At 39.5% G+C, this 18,332-nt stretch overlaps 1 protein-coding gene across 8 annotated transcripts; it reads right to left on the bottom strand.

Annotated features, from left to right (window-relative positions):
• Positions 1-32: 32 nt before the first annotated feature.
• On the bottom strand, positions 33-17,821 carry Chro (chromodomain-containing protein chromator). 8 transcript variants are annotated; one of them, XM_074099688.1, is made up of 21 exons: positions 17,733-17,821; positions 17,166-17,272; positions 16,102-16,235; positions 15,047-15,241; positions 14,155-14,247; positions 13,879-13,989; positions 13,207-13,400; positions 12,925-13,060; positions 12,689-12,771; positions 12,252-12,391; positions 11,247-11,396; positions 10,357-10,475; positions 9,939-9,980; positions 9,681-9,839; positions 9,089-9,223; positions 8,242-8,469; positions 7,601-7,690; positions 6,919-7,056; positions 6,378-6,506; positions 5,581-5,737; positions 33-4,552 (listed from the first exon to the last, which is right to left on the bottom strand). In XM_074099688.1, exons 2-21 carry the CDS (start codon positions 17,257-17,259, stop codon positions 4,443-4,445), a joined length of 2,637 nt encoding a protein of 878 aa, XP_073955789.1. In that variant the 5' UTR covers positions 17,260-17,272; positions 17,733-17,821; the 3' UTR covers positions 33-4,442. The 8 variants fall into 8 exon arrangements, with proteins under 8 accessions (XP_073955789.1, XP_073955786.1, XP_073955782.1 ...); XM_074099685.1 differs by having other exon boundaries at positions 11,247-11,357; positions 17,733-17,807; XM_074099681.1 differs by having other exon boundaries at positions 17,691-17,767.
• Between the last annotated feature and the right edge of the window lie 511 nt (positions 17,822-18,332).

Here is an 18,332-nt window from a genome sequence, read left to right as displayed (position 1 = left end):
CAACGAGGTACTTATAGCAAAACAAAAACAACTGCAGCAAATAATATTTATTTAAAATAGTTACAGTAAAACCAAAAATACTTTACAAATTATTTTACACATTTAGTACATTAAGATCAGATTTTACAAAGATCCGTTAACCATTATGTCAGTCAGATAACTAAAATTATTGTGCCAACAAATTAACGAAAATCCTGCTAAAATTTGTTTTCTGTTCAGATTCCCGTAAAACTCGCTCGCGAATGAGGGTTACTGTGACGAGGCTAGTTGACGCTAGTAACGTAAGGTCTGTTTAACAAACTTAAGACAATAAACCACTCTACAACCCATAAAAATTAATATAACCGTTTCCATGATCGTTTTAAAAAATCCTGCCAACTCTCAGTCTAATTCATTTCGAAGCCTTCGGCAAAGCTTAGGTAATGATTGTGTTTATTAAATGAATCAACAAATAAAAACTTCAATTTTCAAAAATAAATTATGTGGGAATGAGGGTGGATTTTTGTACGAATGATTGATGTAAACTAGCGACCGTATGACCGAAGACTTCTGTGGAATGAATGAGCGAGCGAATGAGTGAAAGAGGATGAGTTTTGATCGGGTGAGCCTACGTGCTAGTTGTGTTTTCTGTTGCTTTCGAAGTGTATTCTGCTGTGTATTGATCTGCCATACTATTATTTTGATCTCAGTAAGATTACTCCCACATAATTTACCTTTTATTTATGTGTAAGAAAATTATGAATTGTTGTATTGTCATTCAATGTCTTTCTCTCTTCTCAGTGTTTGTCTTGCGCAGTGCCTTAGTGTTTAACTGTTATACTGTGTAAGTTTCTTTGAAATAAATAATCATCATCATCCCAGCCTATATACGTCCCACTGCTGGGCACAGGCCTCCTCTCAGAACAAGAGGGCTTGGGCCATAGTTCCCACGCGGGCCCAGTGCGGATTGGGAACTTCACACGCACCGTTGAATTGCTTCGCAGGTTTGTGCAGGTTTCCTCACGATGTTTTCCTGCACCGCAAAGCTCGTGGTAAATTTCAAATGTAATTCCGCAAATGAATTTCGAAAAACTCGAACGAATAACGAAAAAGAGGTGCGAGCCGGGGTTTGAACCTACGACCCTCTGTTTGAGAGGCGATAGGTCAAACCACTAGGCCGCCACGGCTCTCGGAAATAAATAATAATAATTATAATTCTTTGCCTGGGTCATAACTTTCCGCTCTAATATGCGAGCAGTGCATTCCTTGGCAAAGCTGTTCCCGTTCTTTTCCTCGGAAGATGTTACATTTCTTCCGATGTCAAGTACAATAATAGTACCTTGGTCAATCTTTGGCGGCATTGTTACTAGAAATAAAGCAGAAACAGACTTAAAATGTAATTAGAAACTGGCTGTCCTGTTCCTGGACAATGGTCATTACTATAATTTTATTTTTTAAATTTTTCTATTATCTTATTCTTATAAATTCTTAAGTCATAGTTACTCCCGTCGCGCGTCGCTTGATACAGGAATTTTAATATTTGGTCCAATACTTATTTCAACATTCCAGAGTTCTAATTAACGTAAGGTGAAAAGATGACTTATCACGCTCTACTTTCGAAAAACTGGCAGAAAGAAAGATGTTCACGCGAAATGCATTTGTTTTTTGTTTGTGTGTGTAACTGTAACTGTCAGTAGACAATAAAAATCTCCATACAAAAAGTGAACGAGGGACAGAACATGCTTGCAGTATAGGATTTAGTCACATCTGGTAGCATGGTGAACGGTTGTTGCTCTGAAGATGAGCTCTGGTTGAGTTAGAAACGCGTCAGTGTTGTGTGGTGGTGGTGATAGATGGGTTTGCGTGATTTGTGTGTTCTTGCTGTGTGGAGGTATTGTATGAACACACATTTCTTGCATAAACGTAGCAGCTATCGTAAGGTCGCAGGTGAGCAAAGTAATTGGTTTAGTTTAGATTTAGTTAGTCTCATTTTCGTCATTAATGTACCCGTGCGGTGCCGGGGCGGGCGGCTTATTAACAATAAAATGGGATTAAAATCTATGAGACCAAATAATGGCAATTACTCAGATGAGCCTCGAACACATACGAACGGATCTTCATAAAATCTAATATTAACCAGTAACTGGGAAAATAAATTCAAAATATCTACTAGAAAACTTGGGACTATTTCCACTTGTCCTCACAGTTTTGACAGCTCTACTAACGGGAATAATTTTCCCAGTTCAACAAATAAATCTCCTCAAGTGCGTACTCAACGTTAAAATGCAAAATAGTGCGATTTTTCCCCAGTTTGCAGTGCCTAAGGACGCAGTTTAAATTGAGGGTCCCGACAAGTGAAAACATACCGAAAACTTCCAGAGTCTTCCATTTTATGATAAAACTTCATCGTGTTTCTTAGGCGATTGATAGTCGTCAGTCTCTTATAGTCTAAGATTCCTACATGTATGTCCCTGCCCCGATCAAGTAAACAAAGGATTTTTTACGAAAATATTAATTTATAATTTAATTTGGTTACTACGTCGTTGTAGGTCGACACCTGACTGATCCAGTAGTATTACCACATGCCATAGAGTACGGTTGGATAGGCCGAGACGAGAAGGCGGCGGCTATTATGTTATTATATTATATTCCATCACTTTGACTTGAAGTAGTGTTGTTCCTTTCAATTGTCCCACTCAAAGTTCGACATGAGGGGCTCTGCTTCCAGTGCCCACTGCCAATCGATGTGTGTACATGCAGGGCTAATAATGCATAATAAATAATCAGACCTGTATTCATAAACTCATTATTGACAGTGACCCCATAAGCAGCAGCCTGTATGCTGGGCTTTGAGTTGGTCACTTTGTCAGGCCAACTCAAGTTTATTTCATTTAATTTATTTTACCACTTTCTACAACGGCAACTTTAACTTTTATAAATCTTTGAATGCAAAGCAGACAAAAAATACTTGCTGAATTATCTTTCGGACGGCGACGATTCAAATAAATTATGGTCTAACGATGAACAGTCGCCAATACTCTTGCTCACTAGTTGTGAACTTTATTACAACAATAGAAGGTGCACGAATGGTCAGATAAGATACAAGTTTTGGCTACTGTACACTTAGGGTTTCCCTACATCTATCGACGCAGAATCAACTTTACCTGATCAAAAACCGCCTTATATCCACGCAATAAGAGTGAAAAAGACGTCGATCGGCTCGACTGACGCTAAAATACGTGTGTCGACGGGAAAATGTCTTCTTCGCCCTTTTTGCGTGGACATAAAACATTTTTTCATTGGCTAAAGCCGAATCAAGTGTGCGGCGACCAAACCGTTGCTTAAAAAACGGTGACGGCACGGAATCGCAGTGACGCACCGTATGTGCACCGTTTTTTTTTTTGCATGCTTTCCTCACCGCTGCTTAAAAATACGGAATCGCAGTGACGTGCCGTAAACGTCAGGACTTTACCGAACAAAAGTCTTGTCGTTTACGGTCCGTCACTGCGATTCCGCACCGTTTGCGTATTTTGAGCAGCGGTGTGGAAAGCATGCAAAAAAACGGCGCGCATACGGTGCGTCACTGCGATTCCGAGCTGTCACCGTTTTTTAAGCAGCGGTTTGGTCGCACCTTAACTCGTTAAGTTAAAGTTGTCATTGATGATAGTTTTACATACTTTCATTAAATTCTTATAAACCTTCCAAATTAATTTTGACCCATTTCAGAGCCCCAATCAAGCAATTTTGTAAAATGTAAAAAATGAAGTAAAATAATAATAATTCTATGTCATTGTGGTCATTTGCGGTTCATAGTTCTGAATTCAGTTGTCTTTCAGTCTTAACATTAACTACCTATGGAATATAAAGAATTTAGTTAGGACTACGCAACTGTTGATCTGATTAACTTTTGTAAAATAACCTGTTAAATAATCGCAGCTCATGTAAAAATTAAGTCAATACATGCATTTCACTTACTTCAAGTCTTACTTATTCATAAAACCGTTAGAGCAAATAAAAGGAATTTTATTAGTTTAACTAGTACATTATTTCAAGGCATCATTAAATCGCCTTAAAATAAATTATGAGAAGAACCGTGATATTTTATTAATAGAAGTCAAATATACAATACCTAGATAAACTAATTACGCTAACCAATCCATTCAATCATGTACAATCTGTACAAATAGCCAATCATACCTCTATTTACACAAGACACTCCATATTTGCAGCCACGCAGCTATAAACGCATCATATTTAAACAATATGTTATTGAGATGTAATCTGCGAGTATTACAGCTGTTTTTTAAATTTATTTAACCCTTTAACCATACCAAACTGAAATGCTTTTGGATGTAAGGTCAGAAGGTTAAATAATGTGTGACGCAGCGTTTGCCGACCGGCGTCGCATGCGATCCTCGCCCTCTGCAGTGGTGTGATCAGTCTCGGGGTGAGCGCGGGTGTGTTCACTCCTGCGCTCTGCTGGCTTCCGTGATGGACTCGTACTGTTCTTTGTCGAGCTCCGTCATTGTGAAGCTGCCGTCTGGTAGGAGGAGCACTACGCGCCGCGTGCCGCCTGCAAATTTGCGTGTGTGAGCCATTTGCATAACTATTTTTTTGCATTCAGGTCAATCAGTCAGTCATGTCATGTGCAGCCTACTAATGTTATAAATGCGAAAGTTTGTGAGTTTGTCGCTCTCTATATGCGTTTATTTTTTATTCTTTGACTCTAAAACTGGAATAACACATAGGCTAGATTTTATCGCAATGTTCCCACGGGTGAGGAATGGAAGTCTCGCGATCACAAACACTGTGCTTAAGCTCATAAAAATTTGCACGGCTGTTTTTAATGCAACGTCAAACAGAACCATAATCTAATTTTTATTCAAACATAATATATGCCCTGACCGAGGATCGAACCCGGGACCGCAGCGGTGACTAACGCAAGCCAAGCCCATCATTCATTCATCCAAACCAAACTTGACCGACAAGGCATAACACCAAACAAGCCGTAAGAACGATTACACTAGCTTCAGTTACAGAATTCTCAACAGTGTGCACGGTCACGTATCGTCGCTTATACAACAATGCCGCGAAAGTCGAAAATTGCCCATGTGACATTTTTATACCATTCGTTAGATTTTTGGTCAATCAACTTTTTAGTGTAGCTGGTTACGTCACGTACGCTTATACGATGTTCGTGGTGATAACGTGGATGGTAATGTCTCCCCGGTCACTTCTTAAAAGTATGATTTTATGGTGTCCAATTCTCTGAAAGTTAGGATTTGTGACAGTTTTGAGGCAATTCCTTCATAGCTCAACTTCTAAGCATGCTAATAGACCTAGTATACATTGCAAACATTTATCTAACAGTGTATCACTGATGTGACATAAGCTAGAGGACAGAACAACATACATTAAGGGGCTGTTTCACCATCCATTGATTAGTGTTAACTGGCGGTTAAATGTGATGCTGTCTCTACTTGTTTTGTTCGAATAGACGGAGACGGCATCTAATTTAACCGTCGGTTAACGCTAATCAATGGATGGTGAAACAGCCCCTAAATAGTTGGTTGAGCCAGTTATTAACATTAACGGTGTTACCTGGCGAGGGCAGGTCGGCCTGCACGAGCTGCGCGATGACCTGCGTGGCGTCCTCGCCGGGCTCCCCCTCCACCTGCACGGCCACCTGCTGCAGCGCGGCCGACTCGCCGCCCGGGATCAGGTGCGCCAGCTGCGCCGGGTCTATCGCCAGGACGTCCTGCACACAAACAATAACCATTCAATCATGGAATTAACACTTTCATTATGTCAATCACACCCTGCCAGATTATAACCTGACACATCATTCATTAGTTTAAGCAGCTGAGCGTACCCAGGTGGGTGGGAAGCAGGGGAAGGCCACTGTCACCCACCCCTTGAAACTGTATGTTTTACAATAAGTATTATGCGTTAACTTTTGAAAAACCTCGCAAGCAGGTAGTAGAACCTTGTGCAAGGTCCGCCCGGATTGCTACCACCATCTTGCTCGCTAATCCTGCCGTGAAGCAGCAGTGCTTGCACTGTTGTGTTTCGGCGTGGAGAGTAAGACAGCCGGTGAAATTACTGGCACGTGAGGTATCCCATCTTAGGCCTCTAGGTTGGCAACGCGTCTGCAATACCCCTGGTGTTGCAGATGTTTATGGGCGGTAGTATCTCTTACCATCAGGAGACCCACCTGCTCGTTTGCCATCCAGTCGAATAAAAAAAAAAGCCCCAAATGTGTATGACAAAGCAAGCGCAAGTAATCAGACTTTAAAAAATGTGACTGTGTGTGTGCATAACTACTAACTAGAGCACGCAATGCTAAGTGAAGTGCAGGATTTAGGTGCCAGGTGCTTGGAGTATGCAAGTGAAGTTACCTGTCCGTCCTCGCGCGTGACGTACATGACGCCGTCGTCGGCGCCGGGCTCGCCCTCCGCGCCCTCCACGCCTTCAACCCCCTCCGCCGCCACCAGCAGCGTTTGACCCGCCTCGTTCTCGCCCGCAACCTAACAAACACAGCAACTAATAAGACATAGGAATGGAGATCAACACATCTATTAAACATAGGCTAAGTCAGTATGTGTATTAAATAAATTTTGCTTACTCTTAGAAATCGAATTCAATGGACACCCCCTTGCCATAGCATCTCAAAACTTTTTAGCAATAAAGAACTGCACTGCGACACTTGCAGCTTTTTACATGTTTGTAATGTTTTTGATAGGATAGAGATTAAATACATTGCCGACTTTAAGTGTTCAGTCTAAAAGTGGGCTTCACATTGGTTATAAAATTTAGAATTGTGAGTTGCTGGTCTTGTTTATACAACATTCACCAGTAAAAATCTTGTAGCTGCGTCTTGTGACTGCTAATAAAAGTCGGCATTGTATGTTCTTAGTTACTGTTAATTCTAACTCTTACCTGATAGAGAACGCCATCCTCGCCGCGGATCATGATGGGCGGGTGTCCGGCGTGCAGCAAGCTCACTTCTTCGCCCTCGTCTCCCACTCCGTCTTCAAGGAGCTGCTTCACCGCGCGAGCTTCCACCTTCACTTCCGTCTGCGAAAAAACAACGGTTTTAGCAAAGGGATTTTACTCAAGTTGCATTTGGATGTGACTTACTAAAAATTATGCAGCTGGCAATACTAAAACTAAGAAATTAAAACGTTATCTTATGTAGCAATTGTATAATTTGTCTGTTGTCCGTACAAACTTACCGTACGAAGCATGCATTGTACCCAAACTTTTTTTCTGGGATTTTGAAATTTTTATGTTATATCTACTCGGAATCAGGAGTACTATCGATTGTAATAGGTGAAAAAAAGTGTCCAAACATTTTGATTCCATTGTGTTACCTTTCCCATATACACTTGTAATGAGACTAACGGAACGGAATTACAAAAAATATATGCAAATTTTGGGACACTTTTTTTCACCTATTAAAATCGATAGTACTTCTGAATCCGAGTAGACTACCTAACAAAATTTCAAAATCCCAGAAAATAAGTTTGAGTACAACTTTTAAGAGAATGGCCCAGTTGAAAGCATATCAGGCCATACCCTGATTGAAATGTATTCAAAATTATTTGTACAGAATACTTACGCCATCTTCGTCCGTCAGTACAGGTAAAGAGGGCTGCGCACCGTCACCTTGTACCAGCATACCAGTCGTGCCGCCCGGTGACATCTCCACCTGATGGAAATAGACAAAAGTTAGTAGTCGTTTTTTAACAGGGGCAATGATAAGCTGGTAAAAATGCATCGTTTTCTCGTGGGCCTGATATAGAGCAGACTGCGAACTGGCATGTCTAGAAATATTAATTGTAGATCACAAGGAAGTTGCCATTTGTCGTGCACATATATTTTAAAACTCCGCATACGTCTCTTTCATTACACAAATATTATGCACAAAATTAACTTTCAGATTAAAGTCACTGTCCTTACTTAGATCGTCTAAGCACAGCTGCGCTGCTAGCGCCCTAATGTGGAAGTCGTCTAAGCAGTCTTGGAAGCGTGATGGTGGACTTTCAAATTGTGGCGCGGTGATAAATATACCTCTACTTACCTCAGTCAAATATTCTGAGCAGTATGTTAGTGTCAATTATGAAAAGAAGCTATCATATTACATAATATTATAAATCCAAAAAATAGTGAGTAGTACTTATTACTTTTAAATGAATTGATCAATTGGCATGATCAATGGCTATGCATCGATAGTGTGTTAAAAGTTGACTGAGTCAATACCTTCATGAGCATCTGCTGGGGCGCGGGCGGTGGCGTGGGCGGCGTGGGCGGCGTGGGTGGGGGCGAGGGCGTGGGCGGCGGCGTGGGCTCGCCCTCGGCACGCGCCAGGCGGCGCCCCGTCAGCGGGCACAGCGTCAGCTCGCGCTCGGGGCTCGGCGACGGCAGCGGGCCCAGCTCCGTCGGGAACGGGTCCGTCACGCCGTCTGACGTCTCCGACGACACGTCAGACTGCACAGTTCATAATAACGTTTAGGGGTACCAATGTTGACAAATCCTACTAACCCTATATGTATGTATGTATATACATCTAGGTTAGCTGGAAGAGATCCCTTTTTAGGGATAAGCTCCCCTTTGTTCTCCTCTCTGTGTATTTGTATTTTTATGTGCAATAAAGAGTTAACATACATACATATCTCATATTATATGTTTATTTTTGTTACTCCTTCACGCTAAAACGGGTGGGCGGATTTGGATTGGTATGTAGATAGCTGGACATCTGCCAATAATGTACTACCTGACAATTTAAGCCATCGTGTAATTTTGTATTTTTTTTTCGTCTCGGCGGGGGTACTTCCGTGCCCCCAGATATAACGTCGTACAATGTTGCCGCTGCCGTTCAATCATACATTAATCGCATCTAGGCATTAGTTATGTCTTGTCTTCGAGTGCAAAACTTTTGTCATAAGTCAAAGTCAAGACATCTTTATTCAATTTAGACTATAACAACAAGCACTTATGATTATGACTGTCAAAAATAAAAATCTACCACGGCAGTCATAGTTGAAATCACTGACGTCACGTACGGTAGGAATTTTATAGTGGGTTTGCGTCACTACTGGCTCCGTACCTGGTCAAAGTCGAAGGGTATGGAGCCGGCGGTCTTGTCGCGGATGCGGATGATGTTCCCGGCCGCCGTGGCCACGTGCGCGCCGCCGCGCCCGCGCCCGCGCGCCGACCCGCCGCGACGCAGCAGACTGTCGCCCTAAACAACAGTAATACATTAAGCCATGTCTCATAAATAATCTAGGAATAACACCGATGAAAACAGGGAATATGCAAGCAATATTTCATTTATTGTTCGACAGACCCGAGTTGAACATTTTTTAAATATTATCAAAAAACACGACAAAATCTAAATTTACAGTTAAACAGAGAGACACATGTCGGATCTCTCCACCACGACCATATACGGGCCATACTAAAAAGAGATCATTCTTGTAGAAAGGGATGGAATGCGAACTTTATTCTCTCGTATCTTGATTATTCAAGTGATGTGATTTTAAAAATCGGTACCTTAGTCGGATTATACTAAGATCAAAGCAAAATTAAACGATACCAAATTTAATCACATTTATTTGTAATAATGAGATATACATATTCCTTCCTGTATAGTAATTGATAATCAGGGCTCGAACTATACCACGTGTAAAACGACTAACCTGCGCAAGTTTCTTGTTAAGAATGGTAACGGGCGATTTTCCTTCTGGCGACTGGCCGACCGGCCGGTGTATCGTGCGCTGAATGATTTTCTGACCCGACGGCGTGATTATTGTCTTTTCTGTTACTTGCTGTCCTCCAGAACTAATTGTCTTCTTGATCTAACAAAGCAAAGACACATTTGTTGAGTGTTTCTGATACTTTTTTGTTCAAAAAAAAATGCGTGATGTAAAAAGCCTGCTAATGCCTTAATAAATTACCTGCGATGAAACTGGAGTGCCCTTCTTTTCCTCTTGTTTTTTCTGTAACAAGCGTACATATGAGTGGAGGCAACAAGATTCAATCATGTTTTTGAACAGAGGCCTTATTATTGTCTAACACACTTGGCTCACGATCGTTTTCATCACTTCTTTCTGTCACACGGTTTAAGACGAGGGTAGAAAGAGATGGTGAATGCGATCGCAAACGTCAGTTCGTTAGAAAATGGTCTCAACTCTGCACTATAACGGTATAGAGATAAGTAAACTCAATATCGAGTTTTCGCATGTAGCATCCATTACTTCGAAAAGTGCGTAAAGAAATCCTACTACGGTCTCTTATGGAGGAGTTTCCTGATATGCTGGCATGATGGTTGATGATTGTTGAAATAAGTATGACATTTACAATAGTGATCTTTACCTGCTTGGCAGCTAATATTTGTTTCCTGATCACCTCCTGATCTATGTTCAGACCCGGACCCAATTTTCCGGGTGAGTCAATCTTCATAATTCCTGAGCTCTTTGACATTATGTAAACACCTGCAGACAATCAGACATAAACTTTAAAGACTATTGGCTATAAATAGCAAAACAAAGCAATCATATCATAACTTCATAAGCGACAACCCACTCTCCTTCAGGTTTTAGACTATAGAGCAGTATGTATGAACAATAAACATAGTATAGAGATAATAGGAATGAACTTAATTTGACTGCCCAAAGGTTTCAGAACCGTCCGTTCACGCAATTGAGCTCACTTATTTTTTTACATTTGAATTACTTGTAACTTGTAACTCGACTTGCCGTATGCGAGGTGGCGCTTTAGAAGCGGTTTGCGAGGCTTTTTTGTTTACGAGGATTGTATGTCTATGTGTGGAACAACCCATATGCAAACGTGAGATAACAGGCGTAGCAATATACAGAGGGAGATTTAATTAAAAACAATGGCTAGGTCAATAAGCTGATAAGTGACAGGGTACATACACGAAAAGGGCATGATTTAGATTTTTTGTTGTTTTTAGCTCAATAAATATTTCAAAGCGACTACATAAATATTATATTGATATATATATTTATATTTATACCGGCTGTATTTTGTACTATCATATACTGCAATTCCGTGCAATAACTTTAAAATACGTAATAAAATAAACAATTGTAACTCAAAAAAAAAATCTATTGTTTCTTGCACAAACTGAAACTGGAAGTGCTACAAAAGTTTAAAAACAAATGAATGTTATTATTATGCATTTCAACCGTAGCACTATGCTTTAGCACAATAAGGCAGGCAAGCTAAAGATAATGACTCACCCGTGCTAAGATTGGGCATGTGTTTAGGATCGACTTTGATCACGCCCTTGATATTCGGCATGCCCTTGCCACCGAGGCCGAGCGACTTCACGAGCTCTGGGTCCACGTTACCTTTTGGAGACGACTGTCCGTTTAGAGATTTCTTGTCAACTGAAATTTTTATTACCTTTCAGATAGGGTAATAAAAATATAGGGGAGTGACGAGAATGATTAAAGCAATCACATCAGTTCTTAGGCGTAACAAGATTTAATATTGTAATGGATTAGACAAACTCAAAATCATAGGAATATTTTTCATTATACTTATAAGAAATAGCAGTCAGTATCAAATATTATCTCTGACTTATTATCTCTGGTTTCAAGTTTATAAAATTTCATATTAAAAGTACAGACAGCAAACAACAGTTTTATTATTTGGCCTCTCATCTCTAATGATTAGTTGGTGTAGGTACGAGTAGAGAGGATTTAATGTGTTAACGCTTTTCAGCCCCCCCATTAGACACGCATCTATAAAATTAATCATAGTTTATTGTTATCTTTCAAAAAATAGTTAACCTGCCACAAAATAAACGAAGTAACGTGCTCTGTTCGCCACAGAAAAACCAGCGAGAGAACTTGATTTTTTTATTCCATTGCAAAAGGATTTGAATGTTGGTCATATCTATAGATGACTGTGGCGTGTGGGGCATTCCTTTGGCTGTCACGACTGGATGACTTTGGCGGTGAAGAGGTTAAAAGCGAATCGTATTTTGAAATGACTACCCGAAAGAGGATTGTTTCTCGAGCGTACGTAAGTATGTCCATTTCTTTGGTCCTCTATAGTCTAACAGGCTGGACGGTTTTCAACATATCATAGTTATCATTAGATTCGACAAAACTGTCGAAGTGACATACAAATATGGAGGGGAGAGATTCCTTTTTTTTTCAATTGTAACAATACAAGTATCAATTAAAATCCAATAATTAGCCCATTTGATATCTACATGTTCGGTGTGTTGTCGTTACCTTTTCCCTCTCCATCAGAGTAGTCATCGTCGTCGCTCGAAGCCTCGCGCTTGACCTTCTTGGCGGCAGGCTCGTCCTCGGCGCCACACCACGCCTTCACTTGATCCAGCGCCCGCACTTTGCTGGACCGCTGCAGACGTCTGCAAAACCATGTGAATTAATATCTATACAACACTTTGTCATCTCATCACAACTGGACTGGTAAATGTGGCAACAAGTAAACAAGTATTAACAGATCTTTTAACGAAAGAACTAGAACGCCGTGTCAGAGCTAAAGCTACTTATTGGACTGATTATGACGTAGTAGAATCTCCTAGCTTTGCGTTGTACATGTTAACAAGTACTTGTGTATCTAAATATTCTGTACTATACTATAGCAACTAATATATTGCAGGGTTCCTGATATTCATTGACAAAAAATTAAATTATTTACTTACCCAGTAGGAGTTAAGGCAGGGGTATCTGTTTTCTTGACTATCTGCTTCAAAACTTGTGGGAGTGGTGTGCTGATCTGCTTGACCTATAAACACATTTTTTTTTTCAAATCAGGAACAGCTATGAATTACAGTCTCATTTCCCAAACTGGTCACTTAAATAAACTCCTCCTTTTTTTGAAGTCTGTTAAAAAAAAAAGGACTGACGACTAAATCAATGCGTGAAAAATTAATGTAACCTGCACAGGGTGCTGTTGTTGTTGCTGCGCCCGCAACGCTTTAAGCTCCTTCTGCCGGGCGAGTTGCTTCTCGAACGCTTCTAGTAAATGCTTGCAGGTCTCCATGTTCTCAATAGGCTCCCATGTGTTTTGTTCACTACAGACAAGTACATTTTAAATAAATTAAAGGATTATAACTTTGTAAGTACAATCCACTTGTTATGAGTGAAATGTGTCATGTACAATTTGCATCCTGTTTGGCTATATATTTTTTTTATAATAACAATCTTATTGTAGACTTACTGTGGATATCCCTCCCACTTGAGCAAGTATTCGTACTGCTTGCGTCGAGGGTTGAATCGCTTCGCCAGGATCTTCTCTACCACATATTCACCAGCATCAGCTGGATCCCCTTCCCTCTCAGTTCTGCGAGCTATCCTGTCTTCCGGAGGCACTCTCTCTTGTGCATTGCGGACTGATTCTTTGTCGTTCATCTCCTGAGGATATAAAATATTGTAGTAGTGTTACGTGTAAGAATTAAGCTATGTATGATGAGATACGGCGCTAATAGAAAGAAGACTATAATTACTAATTTACAGTAAGGCTAAATATGTAAACCTGTTACATTCCGAGTGATTTAATGAGGGTTAGTTGCAACTTTTTGCACAAATTTAGCAGGTTTACGTCTTTGGCCAGGGATTTAGTACATTAATACATACTGTCAGCAGCAGATTTAAAACACAGAAATATCTAAGTACTCAAGATCTTTGAAAAATAAATATTCAATTTTTTGAGTTCATTGGTATTGGCTGTGTAAAGTCGCCAGCTACAAGCAACAGCGAGACAACATTCCGAATAATTCACACAGAAATATGAATCAACCACTCAAATAGTGTGTGCATGGTTTATCCGATCACGTGTTGTATTTAACTGGCGATGCATCGGCTGCTGGCTGTACAATGATGGAATTTGTACCTTGGCCTTTATTGCACTGGCTGTTGGTGTTTTGTTGAACACAGCCTTGTGTGCAGGACTGGCTTTAATGCCATCGCTTTCTTCGCCCGAGGGCTGAGTCTCGGAATCCTCCTACAATCAGAAATTTGTAGGATTAAACTGGAAATGACTACATAAGTGTTAGTGGATGTGCATGAATTTTTTGCTTAGTATCTCAAAGTGCATTACCAATATCCAGTCATTCTGTGCTACCAGATGTATTGATGAGGATGGATCAGAAGTATTCCTGGTTCTTACCTTTACTATCTTTCGCGGGCGGCCGCGTTTCTTAACTTCTTGTACTTGTACAGCTTGAACTGGTACTAGTTGGTCATCTGTCTTCAGCTCCATCTAGTGATAAAAAAAAACATATGCATAAGTGCAAATTTTAACAACAAAATGGAAGCAACAACTTTTGAAAAGACAATCCACAATTTCATAGAATTTCCCCTGGCTGACTGGTCTATGAAACCAAAAATTTGGACTAAAGATTCTTTTTGCAGCATAAATGCAAAACAGATTTACCCAAAGCATAAGGAATCAGTTTTTCTTTTTCCTAAAGCCTACAATTGAGTATATCCTCGTAAGTCCAGACTTTTTTTATCATACATAGTTCTACAAACCGAGGCGAGAATTTAAAGTTTTGTGATTTTGAAAATAACTTTCTTAAATTTAAGGTTCATATTTCATTGAAAAATTTGTACTCCACTCCAAGCGATTGCCATTTCCTAGGAATGATGCTCATATAGCACTTTAGTTGACTAATAAATAAAGAGTGTGTACTGTAGGTGCTATGAGCATCATTCCTAGGAAATGGCAATCACTTACTTAATACTTAATTTTTGTCCATCAGTAATATCAGGCACATAATTTTTCTTCTGCCAGTCAAACAAAAAATGAATGAATTGACATCGCATGGAACTATAATCGGCTATACAGCTATAATTTTTATTAAATCTAACTGAACTAATTATGCATAGGAATCTACAAAATGAACCCCAGTTTTACATTGTTAACCTATGAAGGATTCATTTAAAAACGGAATAATTATTTTTAACGACTTCAATTGATTTTGTACCATATTGTAAATTCGTCGCTGTATGCATTATGCCTGGAAAAGGGTTAAAACTTATATATAAATAGTACTCACGACTTTAGCGTGCGCAAACTTGGAGAGCGCCTGCACGTTGGAGCCGGCCGTGATCCAGGCCGTGCGCTGCGCCTCGGGCATGCGGCACCATTGCTGGTACAGCTTCCAGCTGTTGTCTGCGCTGATGTTGCTGCCGTCCCGCGCCGACGAACATTTCCACAGCAGGAACGCCCACACTTGCGCTTTGCTTTCATTCTGTTCATGAATGAAAGTATTGTCATCTTCACGTTGGCGTGCATTGGGTCGAATCCAGGGTAGGCAGTTGTTACTTTGCGCCGCAGCAGCGCGCCACCAGCACTAGCGCTGCCTACCTTGCTGCCAACTCAATTCAATGCACGCCATAGCTTCAGGGCCTATGCTAGCTGACGCGGTTTGCTGAAGTGGGTGGACATTTATTGAAAAATAGTATGAGTAGCACTAAATGCAAGCGTGCAAAGGACTTTACCTATACACTAACCCGCAGGCGTGCGTCCGCTCCGTTCAGCCGCGCCCGCCAGCTAGTGTAGGCTCTTAGGACTTATCAGAGGAGCAATTTAACAATCCAATTATGATAATATCTGGATTATGATAGACAAGTAGTAACTATCTACTTGTGACCACAATGCCATGCTGTAATGTGGTTGAAACATGAAGGTAATTTTTTTAACCAACATTTTCTCATCATGAATAAATTAAATTCTGGATGTGGTAGGTACTTTTCATAAACGTAAATTGTTTAAAATATTATAATTTAACTAAGAGCTATGCATCTGCATACCATTCTCCCATAGATGTTTTTGTATTTATTTTGAATTAAAAAAATTAACTTATCAGTTTGTGATCTGTCAGGTCATGGAATTAGATTTTGAAATATGTGTGATAATTTTATCACATACTACTATTTAGTAGTATAATAAGTTTCCTAAAGACAGATGAAAAGAGCACCGAAACTATTTATAATGAAAAATGGCCTACCAGTAGTTGTAGGTACCAATATGCCACTAATTAAAAGAGATTAAGCTTTATGATTTTCATAAGAATGCATTACTTAGTTAAAAAAAATGATTTATACTTACACTATCTCTTACTGGAGATTTTATACTGCAGTTGTTGGCAGTCTTATGGTCATTGAACTCCTCTAGAAAATGGAATGCTGAATGGCACTGGCCACAGACGAGGACATCCAAAGTTGCCATCTGCTCATGTGCTTCTGAAAAAAAAAATGTCTCTAAAATGGAGCTACTATGGGCATCTTCTTAATTCTTTATGATAAATACTGGTCTTTTATGATTGTTCACTCACACCCACCATAGTAGATCTAAAATAGAGTCTGAAATTGGACCTCACACTGCTAAAGAACTAAGTTGAAGAATATTTTAGGTATTTAGTAGTAGAAATCATATAACTAACAATGTACTTGCTAATGATTCATAATTTAATGATAGAATAGTTGCAATTCAAAGTTTTTTTTTTCATTTATCGCTGAATCTAAGTTTTATTTATGAAGTCCCACTGTTTATTAGAAGTCATGTAGTCATGTTACATCAGTAATAGTTATCTTGGTCTGTCCTAGTTATGTCCTGTCTGCTCCTCATGCCATCAGTAAAGGGAGTCTTCTTAACGGCAATCTAAGTTGAGGAGCAGCAGGGTGACAAATCATAGGGAACATGCCTTTTCAAACAAATTCTTCATTTACTGGGCTCTATCACAATCATTTATACACTTTATTAATTAAGCTGCATTCACATTTAGCTGTTGTGTTGTGTTGTGACACTCTCTGTCCCTCTCTCTCTCTCTATAGCTTAGATGCGACACTGCACAAGCCGTCACAACATACTGCATCAGATAAATGTGAATGCAACCAATAAAATATGAAAAAGATACCGTTCTGATGCATCATACACAACACAACAGATAACTGTGAATGCGGCTTTTCCTATTCACCAAGCAGCCGAGTAGGACAGAAACATCTTCGATCTATCAGTACAAACCACTCGTAATTTCCAGCCAAGCACTAATAAAAGGAAGAGTAAAGAGGATAATTTGTTAGTGATAGGCTACTGAACTGAATTTGTCAACAAACTGAGGAGCCCGAAGTTGTTGCTATGTATCAATTTATAATACTGAAAATAAAACAAACCTTTTAAAGCGGCCGGATTTTTAGCCAATTCTTCTGGATTCCCTGAAAGCATATCTTCAGACGCTGGCGTCTCTCCTTCTTCTAAAGATGTCATCGTAACTCTAGACCTGTGGATTTTTTTTCCACGTATAATAAAAACGACGTTGAATTTAATGCTCCAGAGAAAGTATTCCTAAAAAATGTTACAATTTATAACCTTTTAAAATCTAGACCGGCGGCTTCCCGCCAACTCAAGGTAAGGTATGAATTATGTCAACAACTCAATAGTTAAAAAATCCACAATTTATGACAATTTTATATTACCCCAGCTCTTTTACGTATAAATATCACAGAAATTAATAAAATCTTAGTAATTTAACATAATACGGAGACAAAATTTTAAAGCCAGCCGTACGATACTAAAGCATATCGACGCTCATTGGCGTTGATTACCATACCAAGATAAAATTAGAAATCACCACGATGCTTAGCACAACTTTTCATTCAAAATTGAATCATTATCACATTATCAATTTAAACACCCACCAAAACAATGGCCTATTAATTATTTTTTTCTAAAAAAGATACCTTTCACACGACTCACGCAAAACGGAACAAATTACTGCAAGAATCAAATATTTTATGAGGAAAAAAACAGCGTCTGTCGACACACACAAAGCGCCCTCTTGCGATGACCGACAAAATACGTTTTCATTGCACTTACAAAACGAAATTGGCCAATAGCAACGAAGATTTTCAAGAAAGACAACCAATCCCGCATTCGTATTTTTTTTACAAACTATAACAGACTTGCCGTCATTTTGTTAACGTATACTTTTGCCGACATCGTAGTTAGCCGACATCTTGGACCGAAATAATGTAATGTCCATTTTCATATATCGAATACAAATAAAAAGATGTTTATCTTTATCTTGTTTGACAAATAAATTAAACTGTGCTTAAGGACGTCTTGTAGGCTTTTTTTAATCTCGATTTAAGGCTTAAACTGACAGTTTTTGTATGGCTCTGACAGGACTTAAGACCACTTAAACCTAGATTAAAAAGCCTACACTGCAAGTGGACGTAAGACATAGTCTGAACGTTTAAATTCCAAAGTAGCTAAGAAAATATACAAATATAAATTGAAAAATAAATTTGGAAGTCCTAGAAATATAATTCGCTATACTT

This window comes from Choristoneura fumiferana, chromosome 17, assembly GCF_025370935.1.
Source record: "Choristoneura fumiferana chromosome 17, NRCan_CFum_1, whole genome shotgun sequence".
Taxonomy (NCBI): Eukaryota; Metazoa; Arthropoda; class Insecta; order Lepidoptera; family Tortricidae; genus Choristoneura; species Choristoneura fumiferana.
Note: the sequence above shows the minus strand (reverse complement) of the source record. Positions and strands in the feature narration are given on the sequence as shown.